This window comes from Oncorhynchus gorbuscha, linkage group LG21, assembly GCF_021184085.1.
Source record: "Oncorhynchus gorbuscha isolate QuinsamMale2020 ecotype Even-year linkage group LG21, OgorEven_v1.0, whole genome shotgun sequence".
NCBI classification, from domain to species: domain Eukaryota; kingdom Metazoa; phylum Chordata; class Actinopteri; order Salmoniformes; family Salmonidae; genus Oncorhynchus; species Oncorhynchus gorbuscha.
This window is the reverse complement of record NC_060193.1, coordinates 51,996,706-52,009,107: the sequence shown is the minus strand read 5'-3', so window position 1 is coordinate 52,009,107 and position 12,402 is coordinate 51,996,706. Positions and strand designations below refer to the sequence as shown.

Sequence of the window (12,402 nt, the reverse complement as noted above, 5' to 3'; positions counted from 1 at the left end):
TGTATGGGGAATGATGCTCCCCTCCTCGACCCAGTTCAATCCTTTGACAATGCATCCTCCCCCTGTAAAACTAGTAGTCAGTAATCTGACATGGTTTGAATCAGTGACAACCTTTTGGAAAGGGAGTATTGAAAATATTCCGAGCCTTATTTGACCTCTAGGACCTGACGGCCCTGGCCAAAGAGCTGCGGGCGGTGGAGGATGTGCGTCCTCCCAACAAGGTGACAGACTACTCCTCCTCCAGCGAGGAGTCAGGCACCACCGACGAAGACGATGATGAAGAAGTGGACCAGGACGCAGCAGACGAGTCCACCTCGGGAGCAGAAGATACCAGGGCCGGGTACGTAACAACCCTGACCTCTGACCTGGGCCCGTATTCACAAAGCGTCTTAGTCTGCACTCAGGTTTCCCCACGTCCTTGTAATCTCATTCATTATGATCTGAAAGGCAAAACTGATCCCAGATCAGCACACTGGCACTTTATGATCTCAAGGCCTTAGTGATACTGCCCTAAAGAAAGGCTTTCAGATGAAAAGGGCAGATAATATATACTATATATAGCATAGAAAGACTTGTATGAGGTGAGTCATTTGGCTCATTGAAAAGTGCTAAATAAGTCCCATGTATTATTAATAATTGGAGTTTGAATATGAGACGTACTGTTTCCACCAGGAGAGGTCTGAGTAACGGAGAGACTGCATCCCTGAAGACCTTACTGGCCCACGACGACTCCGAGAACGACCTCACCACACCCTCCAAGGATGGCACCTTGGTCATCAGACAGGTAGGACTGCAGAAGACCCTCTGGTTGTTATCATGTCCTCTCCCCCCCACTTCCACCCCTGGTTTCAGTTGTCATCTTGTTTGATTTCCTGTGTTGAGTCTTTGTTTGCTGGTAAAGCACACTGTCATGTTCAGTTACTAGTGGAAAACAACGAGATACAAGTTGAGGTTGTTCTTGGTTACAGAGCGCGGGCGACAAAAAGCGCCCGGCGGTCAATGTCTCTTCATCCTCCTCCGGTCCCAGTGTGGCTCACGGTCAAGCCGTTCAAGCACATCCTCCTCCCGGTCCCGGTAACGGTCACCAGGAGAAAAACGGCTTTGCCGGCCGCATTCACCTGCTGCCAGACCTTATTCAGCAAAGCCACCACTCCCCCACCTCTTCCTCCTCCACCTCTTCTTCCATCTCCATCTCCCCCTCCTCCAGCCATGTCAGCCCAGCCATGTCCCCCCAGACCCCTCTGGACAAGCTCACTGCCATCGAGGTATGTCCCCTGTCCCTTAAGCTGGCTACTCTGGTTGATCAGTCTACTCTGTTGGCTGGCTACTGGTTATTGTCTACTCTGTCCCCTGTTGGCTGGCTACTCTGGTTATTCAGTCTACCCTGTCCCTTAAACTGGCTACTCTGATTGTCTACCCTGTCCCTTAAACTGGCTACTCTGGTTGATCAGTCTACTCTGTCCCCTGTTGGCTGGCTACTGGTTATTGTCTACTCTGTCCCCTGTTGGCTGGCTACTCTGGTTATTTAGTCTACCCTGTCCCTTAAACTGGCTACTCTGATTGTCTACCCTGTCCCTTAAGCTGGCTACTCTGGTTATTGTCTACTCTGTCCCTTAAGCTGGCTACTCTGGTTATTCAGTCTACCCTGTCCCTTAAGCTGGCTACTCTGGTTATTGTCTACCCTGTCCCTTAAGCTGGCTACTCTGGTTGATCAGTCTACTCTGTCCCTTAAGCTGGCTACTCTGGTTATTGTCTACTCTGTCCCTTAAGCTGGCTACTCTGGTTATTGTCTACCCTGTCCCTTAAGCTGGCTACTCTGGTTATTGTCTACCCTGTCCCTTAAGCTGGCTACTCTGGTTATTGTCTACCCTGTCCCTTAAGCTGGCTACTCTGGTTATTGTCTACCCTGTCCCTTAAGCTGGCTACTCTGGTTATTGTCTACCCTGTCCCTTAAGCTGGCTACTCTGGTTATTGTCTACCCTGTCCCTTAAGCTGGCTACTCTGGTTATTGTCTACTCTGTCCCCTGTTGGCTGACTGACTGAACTGACGAATGATCTCTGGGCTGCTTCACCTTCTGAATATTACTCAGAGCACTGCCTCTAACACTAGCGCCACCTAGTGTGGAACCTTAGCAATGAGCAAGCGGCTTTACTAGTCTAGAGAGCGTTGGTCAATCACTTTGCCCAGGTGCAAGCTGGGAGGTGAAGTCCATGTAGTCCATCTTGTCAGGGGTTAAGAGGTTGTGGAACACCTCATTGGACTTCATCTCGCCAATGGCCTTAGTGCTTTGATGTCATTTCACTCGAGCAGTTTAGTAGTAGGCTGTGCCTGGGTGGTAGCTAGCTTGCTTGGTGTGTGGTGCTTTTGGACAAACCTAGCTTGTATGGATTTTACTGCCCAACTAAAGGTGTGTGTTAGCATGAAGACACCAAGACACTGAACAGCGCGTCTACCTTTTAGCCTAATGATAAACTGCTGCGTTTTGATAGTTGCGTTTGATCAAAATCTGTGTGCTTTACACTGGCAATTTGACTTTTCATATTTCATCCCGTTTCTCTCAGAATTCTGTTTCTGTCCTGAACCTGCCATCTTTATTTCGTCTTCCATGTTGGTTCTACTCCTTTTTAAGTCACTGACCTTGTTTTTCATATCTGCTTCCAACAAATGCATGTCAAATCTTCCCATGCGTTTTGTGTGTGTTGATGTTTTGTTTTTGCCGTCCGTAATGTCATGTTTGATTACTAGATGAGAAATGTCCTGATGTACAGTGTGTTGTAACAGAACCCAGTGTGTAGATGGTGTTTTATGAAGCCCTATGGTTTCTCAAGCAAGTCTGAGTGATTCTCAGTTTTAGATTGGCCAAGCCTGCAGGCCCTTCCTATTGTAGTGTTAATTGGCTACTGTAAATCCTATTCGGCCTTATGATGTTATTGTAGCCCATCAATAAACGTGTCTTCCATAGAACGTCATGAGCACAGTAAAATGGATCCATTGCGGAGTTCAAACCAGACTCACTGCAGCTGCCATAGCTCCCCCTGCTGGGGAAAAAAATATTATTCTATGCGAACAGATTATACAATAAATAATATTGTAATATTTGACAGTATGAAGCCAAGGAGAAATAGGCTCCGGGAATACTGATAGTGTAGCAGACCAGGTCGAGTTACAGGTAGATGGGGATATTTTAGGGCGGCAGGTAGCTTAGCCTGTAACCGACAGGTCTCTAGTTCGAATCCCAGAGGCTACATGGTAAAGAATCAGTTGATGTGCACTTGAGCAAGGCACTTAACCCTAATTGCTCCAGTGTCACAACTGATAATGGCTGACCCTGGCCGTGACCCCGGCCGTGACCCCACTCTCTGAAGGTGTCTCGGGGCGAGTTGGGATATGCAGAAAAGACATCTCCATTTCACACCTGCGTGTAATACACACTTAAAACAGGACAAATATAAGCACCCAACATTCTTCTCTGTCCACTGTTGTTTGTCTGTGTTCTGCTCTCACTCCCGTGCCTTTGTCGCCAGACCCACTCGGCCAGCAACACCATGCAGAAACACAAGTCTTCCTCCTCCTTCACCCCCTTCATCGACCCGCGCCTCCTGCAGGTCTCCCCCTCCAGCGGCAGCTCCCTCAACAACATGGGTGAGTCACCTCTTTTTTTTCCTCTACCCTTTAAAATGCTGATTTAGGATCAGCTCCCTCATCTTAACAATAGAATCATCTCTGGGTCAGTAACTAGGAGTTAGTATACCCTGACCTATACATAGAACATAAAGTCACTGCTTGGCACAGGAAGTGTAATACAGAGCATGATCATCAAGGGCTATTAATGACAAATCAAGGCCCCGCCCCTTCTCCCTCTGACCTTTGGTGTCCACAGCGGCCATCGGGAACGACGGGCGGCTGGTGGACGCCCTGAGGGCTGACCCGTCACGTAAGGGCTCCGTGGTCAATGTGAACCCGGTCAACACACGCCCCCAGAGCGACACGCCCGAGATCCGCAAGTACAAAAGAGGTTCAACTCTGAGATCCTGTGTGCTGCACTATGGGGTACGTACCTGAGGAAGAGGTGGCTGAGTGGAAGGATAGAGTTGGATGGATGAATGGAGAGATGGATGTGTGATTTACAGATTGAATGGATATATACAATTTATAGGAAATCCATCATAGGTTTCGCGACAAGCATGGCAGATCTGCTTCCCCCTGGGTTCTGACTGGTGTGTGTGTGTGTCCCTGTCCTCTCCCAGGTGTCAACCTGCTGGTGGGGACAGAGAGTGGTCTGATGCTGCTGGACCGTAGCGGTCAGGGGAAGGTCTACCCCCTCATCAGCCGACGGCGCATCCAGCAGATGGACGTCCTGGAGGGACTCAACGTCCTGGTCACTATATCAGGTACGGACCAACGGAGGTGCACGGACACACGAATACACTCTCCTGAATTATACTCAAACTCATTCTCTCTTGTTCTTTTATCTCACCATCGCACACACACACACACACACACACACACACACACACACACACACACACACACACACACACACACACACACACACACACACACACACACACACACACACACACACACACACACACACAGGGAAGAAGAATAAGTTGCGTGTGTACTACCTGTCCTGGCTGAGGAACAAGATACTCCACAACGACCCCGAGGTGGAGAAGAAGCAGGGCTGGGTCACTGTAGGAGAGCTGGAGGGCTGCGTACACTACAAAGTCGGTACGTTCCACTTCCCATTTACCATCAGGAATGACACTTTTCTCTTGTTACAAGGCTGTAGCAGGTCCAAGTCCAATCTTGACGAGTGGGCAGAAATAAAACCTTTTTTTTCTCTTGATTTAAGTGAAATATGAGAGGATCAAGTTCTTGGTCCTTGCCTTGAAGAACTCCGTGGAGGTCTATGCGTGGGCCCCCAAGCCGTACCACAAGTTCATGGCCTTCAAGGTACAGTAAACTGGCTCAGGCTGCAGTCAGACCACCATGGCATTGGTTTACATTCACTTTCCCACTACAAATTACCTTAAAGGTGCATTTTGTCAATTTTAACGTCTTCCTCCTGCAGTCGTTTGGTGACCTGGTGCACAAGCCCCTGCTGGTTGACCTGACGGTGGAGGAGGGTCAGAGGTTAAAGGTCATCTACGGCTCCAGCAACGGCTTCCACGCCGTGGACGTGGACTCTGGGGCGGTTTACGACATCTACCTGCCCACACACGTAAGGGACCCACCCATCTGTCTCATTCCTCTGCCTCCCGTTTTTCCCTGTTCCACCAATCCATGGCTGAATCTGAAACCCAACACTTTCACCACTCGACATGTGCCTTCACGAGCCAATCTCAAATGCTGATTTTCGAGTCAAGGGCTCCACTGCGCCCTTCGGAAGCCTCTTTATCCTATGACTCAGCGCCCTTGGCAGCAACTTCTTCCCATGAATCTTAGCATGTTACCTAGCAACAACAGTCACTACCTCCTCGCCCTCTCATTTGAAGTTTAAATCCGAGGAGGTCTTAGTGACAGGATTTTTTTGTGTATTTCTGAAGTTTGAGCCAGTCACTGCTGCGCTGTGCACGAACAGGCAGATGTCGTTTTTGTTTTTACTACTTTCTCACTCTATATCGGAGTATGCGTCCGTCTGCCCAAGGTCCACAGTGCCCGTGTTTCATGAGTCATGCTGCAAGACAGGTCGCGGGCGACAATACTCGCAAATGGACTTAGATAAGTTGCAGTTGGGACATCGCGTGTGTATCGTCTCAATGCTCATTTTGGCCAAAACACTGACAGACTCTAGTGATCACTCTCGAACCCAACCGCAAGTGGCCACTTGATAAAGGATGTAAGGGCCAAGTCTTTGGTTTGAGATTCAGCCCATGTATTTGGGGGCATATTCATTAGGTCACACTGTATCAAAAACATTTTTCAACGGAAAGCGAAAACAAGTCTTTCTTATTGGGCAAATACAGGTAGTCCTTTTTTCAGTTGCTTTTTTCTTCATCTAAGTTCTTTATGAATACGACTTGAGACTAAACTTTTTTGTCTTTGTCTCTGTTTGCTCTCCTCCCTCTGACTCTTCCTCCCACTCTACCCTTCCTCTCCCTTCAGATCCAGACCAATATCCAGTCCCATGCCATCATCATCCTGCCCAACACGGATGGTATTGAGCTGCTGGTGTGTTACGAGGACGAGGGTGTCTACGTTAACACCTATGGACGCATCACCAAAGACGTGGTGCTACAGTGGGGCGAGATGCCCACCTCAGTGGGTACGTAACACTCACACTGGGACGCACATACGGTGCCTTCGGAAAGTAGTATTCAGACCCTTCACCCTTTCCACATTTTGTTACGCTACAGAATTATTCTAAAATGGGTTAAAAACTATTTGTCAAGTCCCTCAATCTACACACGATACCCTATAATGGAAAAGCAAAACAGGTTTTTAGACATTTGTGCAGATTTATTAAAAATACTAAACTGATATTACATTTACATAAGCATTCAGATCCTGGACTCAGTACTTTGTTGAAGCACCTTTGGCAGTGATTACAGCCTCGAGTCTTCTTGGGTATAACGCTACATGCTTGGCACTGTATTTGGGGAGTTTCTCCTATTCTTTGCAGATCATCCAAAGCTCTGTCAGGTTGGATGGGGAGTGTTGCTGTACCGCTATTTTCAGGTCTCTCCAGAGCTATTCAAGTCCGGGCTCTGGCTGGGCCACTCAAGGACATTGAGACTTGTCCTGAAGCCACTCCTGCATTGTCTTGGCTGTGTGCTTAGGGTCGTTGTCCTTCGTCCCAGTTTGAGGTCCTGAGCACTCTGGAACAGGTTTGAAACAAGGATCTCCCTGTACATTGCTCTGTTCATCTTTCCCTCGATTCTGACTAGTCTCCCAGTGCCTGCTGCTGAAAAACATCCCCACAGCATGATGCTGCCACCACCACGCTTCACTGTAGGGATGGTGTCAGGTTTCCTCCAGACGTGACGCTTGGCATTCAGGCCAAAGAGTTTAATCTTGGTTTCGCCAGACCAGAGAATCTTGTTTCTCATGGTATGACTCCTTTAGGTGCCTTTATGCTAACTCCAAACGGGCTGTCATGTGCCTTTTACTGAGGAGTGACTTCCGTCTGACCACTCTACCATAAAGGCCTGATTGGTGGAGTGCTGCAGAGATGGTTGTCCTTCTGAAAGGCTATCCCATCGCCACAGAGGAACTCTGTCAGAGTCACCATCAGGTTCTTGGTCACCTCCCTGACCAAGGCCCTTCTCCCCCTATTTGGTCAGGCAGACAGCTCTAGGAAGAGTCTTGGTGGTTCCAAACTTCTATTTAAGAATGATGGAGGCCACTGTGTTCTTCAATGCTGCAGACATTTTTTGGTACACTTCCTCAGATCTGTGCCTCGACACAGTCCGGTCTCGTAGCTCTGTGGACAATTCTTTCGACCTCGTGGCTGTGTTTCTTTCTCTGGTCAACTGTGGGACCTTTATATAGACCGGTGTGTGTTAGTTAGACTGATTAAACGGAATGGCTGATTAATTAGGGCCGATTTCAAGTTTTCATAACAATCTGTAATCTGCATTTTTTTGGTTGCCGATTATGGCCGATTGCACTCCATGAGGAGACTGCCTGGCAGGCTGACCACCTGTTACGCAAGTGAAGCAAGGAGCCACGGTAAGTTGCTAGCATTAAACGTATCTTATAAAAAACAATCAATCTTAACATAATCCCTAGTTAACTACACATGGTTGATGATATTACTAGTTTAACTAGCTTCTCCTGCATATTTAGTTAAAGGACATCCATGTTAGCAGGCAATATTAACGAGGAAAATTGTGTCACTTTTCTTGTGTTCTGTGCAAGCAGAGTCAGGGTATATGCAACAGTGTGGGCTGTCTGGCTCGTTGCGAACTGTGTGAAGACCATTTCTTCCTAACAAAGACCGCAATTGATTTGCCCGAATTTTACATAATTATGACATAACATTGAATGTTGTGCAATGTAACAGCAATATTTAGACTTATGAATGACACCCGTTCGATAACATACGGAGCGGTTCCGTCTTTCACTGAAATAATGTTTTGTTTTAAAATTATAGTTTCCGGATATGACCATATTAATGACCTAAGCTCGTATTTCTGTGTTATTATATTATAATTAAGTCTATGATTTGATAGAGCAATCTGCAGGCTCGTAAGCATTCATTCAAACAGCACGTTCCTGTGTTTGCCAGCAAGCAGCTCTTAGCAATGCTTGAAGCACAGCGCTGTTTATGACTTCAAGCCTATCAACTCCCGAGATTAGGCTGGCAATACTAAAGTGCCTATAAGAACATCCAATAGTCAAAGGTTAATTAAATACAAATGTTCCTATAATTCCTATAATAACTACAACCTAAAACTTCTTACCTGGGAATATTGAAGACTCATGTTTAAAGGAACCGCCAGCTTTCATATGTTCTGAGCAAGGAACTTAAATAGTAGCTTTCTTACATGACACATATTGCACTTTTACTTTCTTCTTCAACAGTGTTTTTGCATTATTTAAACCAAATTGAACAGGTTTCATTATTTATTTGAGACTAAATGGATTTTATTAATGTATTATATTAAGTGAAAATAAGTGTTCACCCACTATTGTTGTAATTGTCATTATTACATATATAAAATCGTCCGATTAATCGGTATCAGCTTTTTTAGTCCTCCAATAAGTGGTATCAGTGTTGAAAAATCCTAATCGATCGACCTCTAGTGTGTGTGCCTTTCCAAATCATGCCCTACAATTGAATTTACCACAGGTGGACTCCAAGTTTTAGAAACATCTCAAGGTTGATCAAATGGAAACAAGATGCACCTGAGCTCAATTTCGAGTCTCATAGTAAGGAGTCTGAATAATTATGTAAAATAACTTGTTCATTTTTAAATAAATTAGCAAATATGTGTAACTTGTTTTTGCTTTTTCATTATGGGGTATTGTGTGTAGTTTAACATTTGATTTAATCAATTTTTGAATAAGGCTGTAACGTAACAACATTTTGAAAGAGTGAAGTGGTCTGAATACTTTCCGACTGCTCTGTACACACATGTTAAACCTGTTTAAGACACACAGGAGTGGCTCGTGGTGAAACTAAGTTTTATACCTTTAATTTAAGTACATAGTAGTTTTCAATAAACACACACACACACACTTTCTTAATAACTTGATTGTCCATCTGTGTGTGTAGCCTACATTAGGTCCAACCAGATCATGGGCTGGGGGGAGAAGGCCATAGAGATCAGGTCTGTGGAGACAGGACACCTGGACGGGGTCTTCATGCACAAGAGAGCCCAGAGACTCAAGTTCCTGTGTGAGAGGAATGACAAGGTGAGTTATGCGTACAACACACACACACTTTGGTTACTTGCATAGATGTTCATCAATGTTGATAAAGATCCCTCTCTCTCACTCTCTCGCTCACACTCTCTCTCTCACTGTCTATGTCCTGCAGGTGTTCTTTGCGTCGGTGCGCTCTGGAGGTTCCAGCCAGGTCTACTTCATGACCCTGGGCCGTACCTCTCTGCTTAGCTGGTAGTGTACACACACACACCACCCAGCAGCATGAAGACAGCACCCCTCGGTTTATTACCACCATAATGATGACTCATGACGATCTTGAACTTGACGTACAACTGGAGTATCGAGCTTCACTGAGCTCTGAGGCGGCGCGATACCTAAATATCACCGGTTTCAAATAAGAAAAGACAATTGCATGATAAACGGACTGAAATCATGAATGGGAGGCCACGGGGTCTCTATAGGCTGATGGGACTGTGTTTGTTTGTCAGTTGGTAGTGCTGTCATCATGCCCATTGGCTACTCTGCTCTGACAACGGACGTCATCAGCTTTTCTGGGTTCCTGCCCCCAAACCCTACTAGAGCCTCCCCTTACCTCCTGCACCAGTGGGAGTAGGGATCTGAGCCCGACTTATTCAAAACACTAGTAGATGTTAATGTGTGTCTATTGGGAAAAAAAGAGAGGGGGGTGTGTTGTGTGACAGAGGAGGATGGAAAAGGATGAAAGAGACTGTTGCAGAGGAAGGGAAGCTTATAGCACCAGACAGGTGAAAGGTCATACAGTAGTTTGTTATTGTGTTTAGTCCAGGTCATGTTCAGGTCAACCTCTTGTGTTGAGTTTCTTAGATCAGTTCCTCGGACTGACATGCCGTTGCCACCACATGGGTACATTTTCAAATGGGTCGTGCTTGACATTGAAAATGTAACTTTTGTCTCTCTTTCACTCCGGCCTTCCTCTTGATAAAGGTTCAAACAGGGTTAAAGTGTGGAGAGAAGTTTCATCAAAGATGTCGACTTAACCCTTAATAGGACACTGCAACCTTATAGGGGCCTTTCCAGTCCCATATACTCCTGAGGGTCTTTTCCAGCCTCCCTCAACTTTAACGTGCCACATTGCCTCTCCTTGGTCGTGTTGGGTAAACTGTGAATGGGTTGATATGTACAGTAGACTCTAGAGAACCGTCTTGGTCATGAGTCATGACTTTGACCCACCATTTGGTAGCATGATGACCAGGGTATTCAATGGAACAAGTGTCAAGATTAAATATACCTTAAAGATTTGTAGATGAAGATTTAAAATCCATAACATATCCAAATGTATCAGCAAACACAGGTTCGATTTGTTTTTCATTTTAATGGGCCCCTCCACTGAATTCAGGTTTACATTTGTTGCTACTTGTACAATCTGTTGTGACAAATGCTTTAGGTTTTGCTCATAACTCCTACAGGAAATGTATCAAAATCTGACATTTGAGTGAGATTTGAATTATTCCATGTAAAACCTATTATGAAGCAGCATGGTCCCCATTTTGATACATTTGTGAAATTGTTGTATTTCCATGTTGGACTCTTTAATACCAACAGACCACCATAGCCTGGTAGCTTCACCCCCTCAGCTTGTCTGCATTATTTTAGTATCTTGACTCTGAGGGCAGAAGGGGACATTTTGTTTTGTACAGTCTGTCCCAGTCCAGGCAGTAGTATGCTATGGATTGAAGCAACACGACAACAACCTAGAAGCCTTTCCAAACCCCAGCAGCTCCTGGTTTTAATTGTTTTGTTTTCCTTTTGCCCCTTGATCCAACAAGTGAAAAATGGGACTGCACTTGTTTGTCCTAATGTTTCTTGGTTAGCCTGGGTGCCAGTCTGAAGCAGCAGCAAGGAGCTAGACTGGCACCCTGGTTAGATTCTTTGTATGGACAAACTTTTTTTCAAGAATGGAAATCATAATGTCTCTGTCACATGTCCCTCCAAAGCTTGACCCTCTTACAGTGGACAGTCACATCCTGTTTGGGTGTGATGATTCCAGGCCTCTAAGGAACGCAACGCTGTAAGAATATAGAAATGAGATGCTTTCTCCTCTGCAAATCTGTGAAACGCGGTGCCATGCCAAGATGGCATAAGTCACACATTTTAAGTGTTACAAACCACTACAGAAAGTATCGATTTACATTTTTAACTCCTTAGTTTGTTTCTGTCATTTTTATTACCCTTAAAATGATGCGGCTGCAGTGGTTTATAAAGGTTAATGCACACATTATGTTAAAATGTTTACAGAGGCAATGTTTTGTTAAACCGATGTGCATCAATATAAATATTTATGTTTTATTTTAGGGCAATAATCCCTTTTTTTTAGCTTTGTATCATTTGGAGGTTCATGTACAGGAATAACCCTCGACCTCTGTTCATTCACTTTTCAAAAATGACAAAATTCTGAGTTTAAATCACTGATTTTCCTGGATAACACAGCAGTGTGCCCTTGGCTGTGGCAACGTTGCAGCAACACAGTGACAAGGTTCTCTGCTGCCCAGGTGACATGTTTTCCTCAAGTGTTTCTACCATGCTACTCTAATTTATGTCCTCTGTGTATTATGGGAATTGTTGTATTTTCCTCAAGGTCTTTTTTCCATTGAATAAAATCCTAAGTAATTTACTAAATTGTGTGAGGTAGTTTTGTAAACCTTTAACATAAAGCGTTCAGTCTTCTCTATTGTGTGAAATAAATGGGTCTGTAAACAAATCGAATGTCTGTTGAATGTCAAATTAATCTGAGCCTAAGAAACATTATGGAGATATTGTATTTTAAGTGTTCCAAATATGGTAACATTTATACAAACCATGTAAAAGAACCCCAAGTAAATGTTGCATGACGTTTCCATAATTTAACCCATTTTAATGAATTTAACTTCAAGTAAAGACTCCTTGTACATCTGTCAGCTCACCACAAGATGACCCTGTACCACGCACTGCTCCTAGCTCTAGCCTGCCTGCTAGCCTGCCTGCTCTAGCCTGCCTGCCTGCTCTAGCCTGCCTGCCTGCCTGCTCTGCTCTAGCCTGCCTGCTCT

General features: G+C 45.2%; 1 protein-coding gene across 1 annotated transcript in view; it reads left to right on the top strand.

The window, feature by feature from the left end:
* The window catches only part of LOC124007867 (mitogen-activated protein kinase kinase kinase kinase 4-like), a 51,253-nt gene extending 39,263 nt beyond the window's left edge, over positions 1 to 11,990 (top strand). The window contains 13 exon segments of the mRNA XM_046318660.1: positions 162 to 340; positions 673 to 784; positions 969 to 1,265; positions 3,526 to 3,643; positions 3,882 to 4,007; positions 4,010 to 4,051; positions 4,249 to 4,392; positions 4,601 to 4,735; positions 4,860 to 4,960; positions 5,079 to 5,228; positions 6,113 to 6,272; positions 9,228 to 9,367; positions 9,492 to 11,990. Of these exon segments, the coding sequence (XP_046174616.1) occupies positions 162 to 340; positions 673 to 784; positions 969 to 1,265; positions 3,526 to 3,643; positions 3,882 to 4,007; positions 4,010 to 4,051; positions 4,249 to 4,392; positions 4,601 to 4,735; positions 4,860 to 4,960; positions 5,079 to 5,228; positions 6,113 to 6,272; positions 9,228 to 9,367; positions 9,492 to 9,575 (1,788 nt within the window). The 3' untranslated portion in view covers positions 9,576 to 11,990.
* Positions 11,991 to 12,402: the final 412 nt, after the last annotated feature.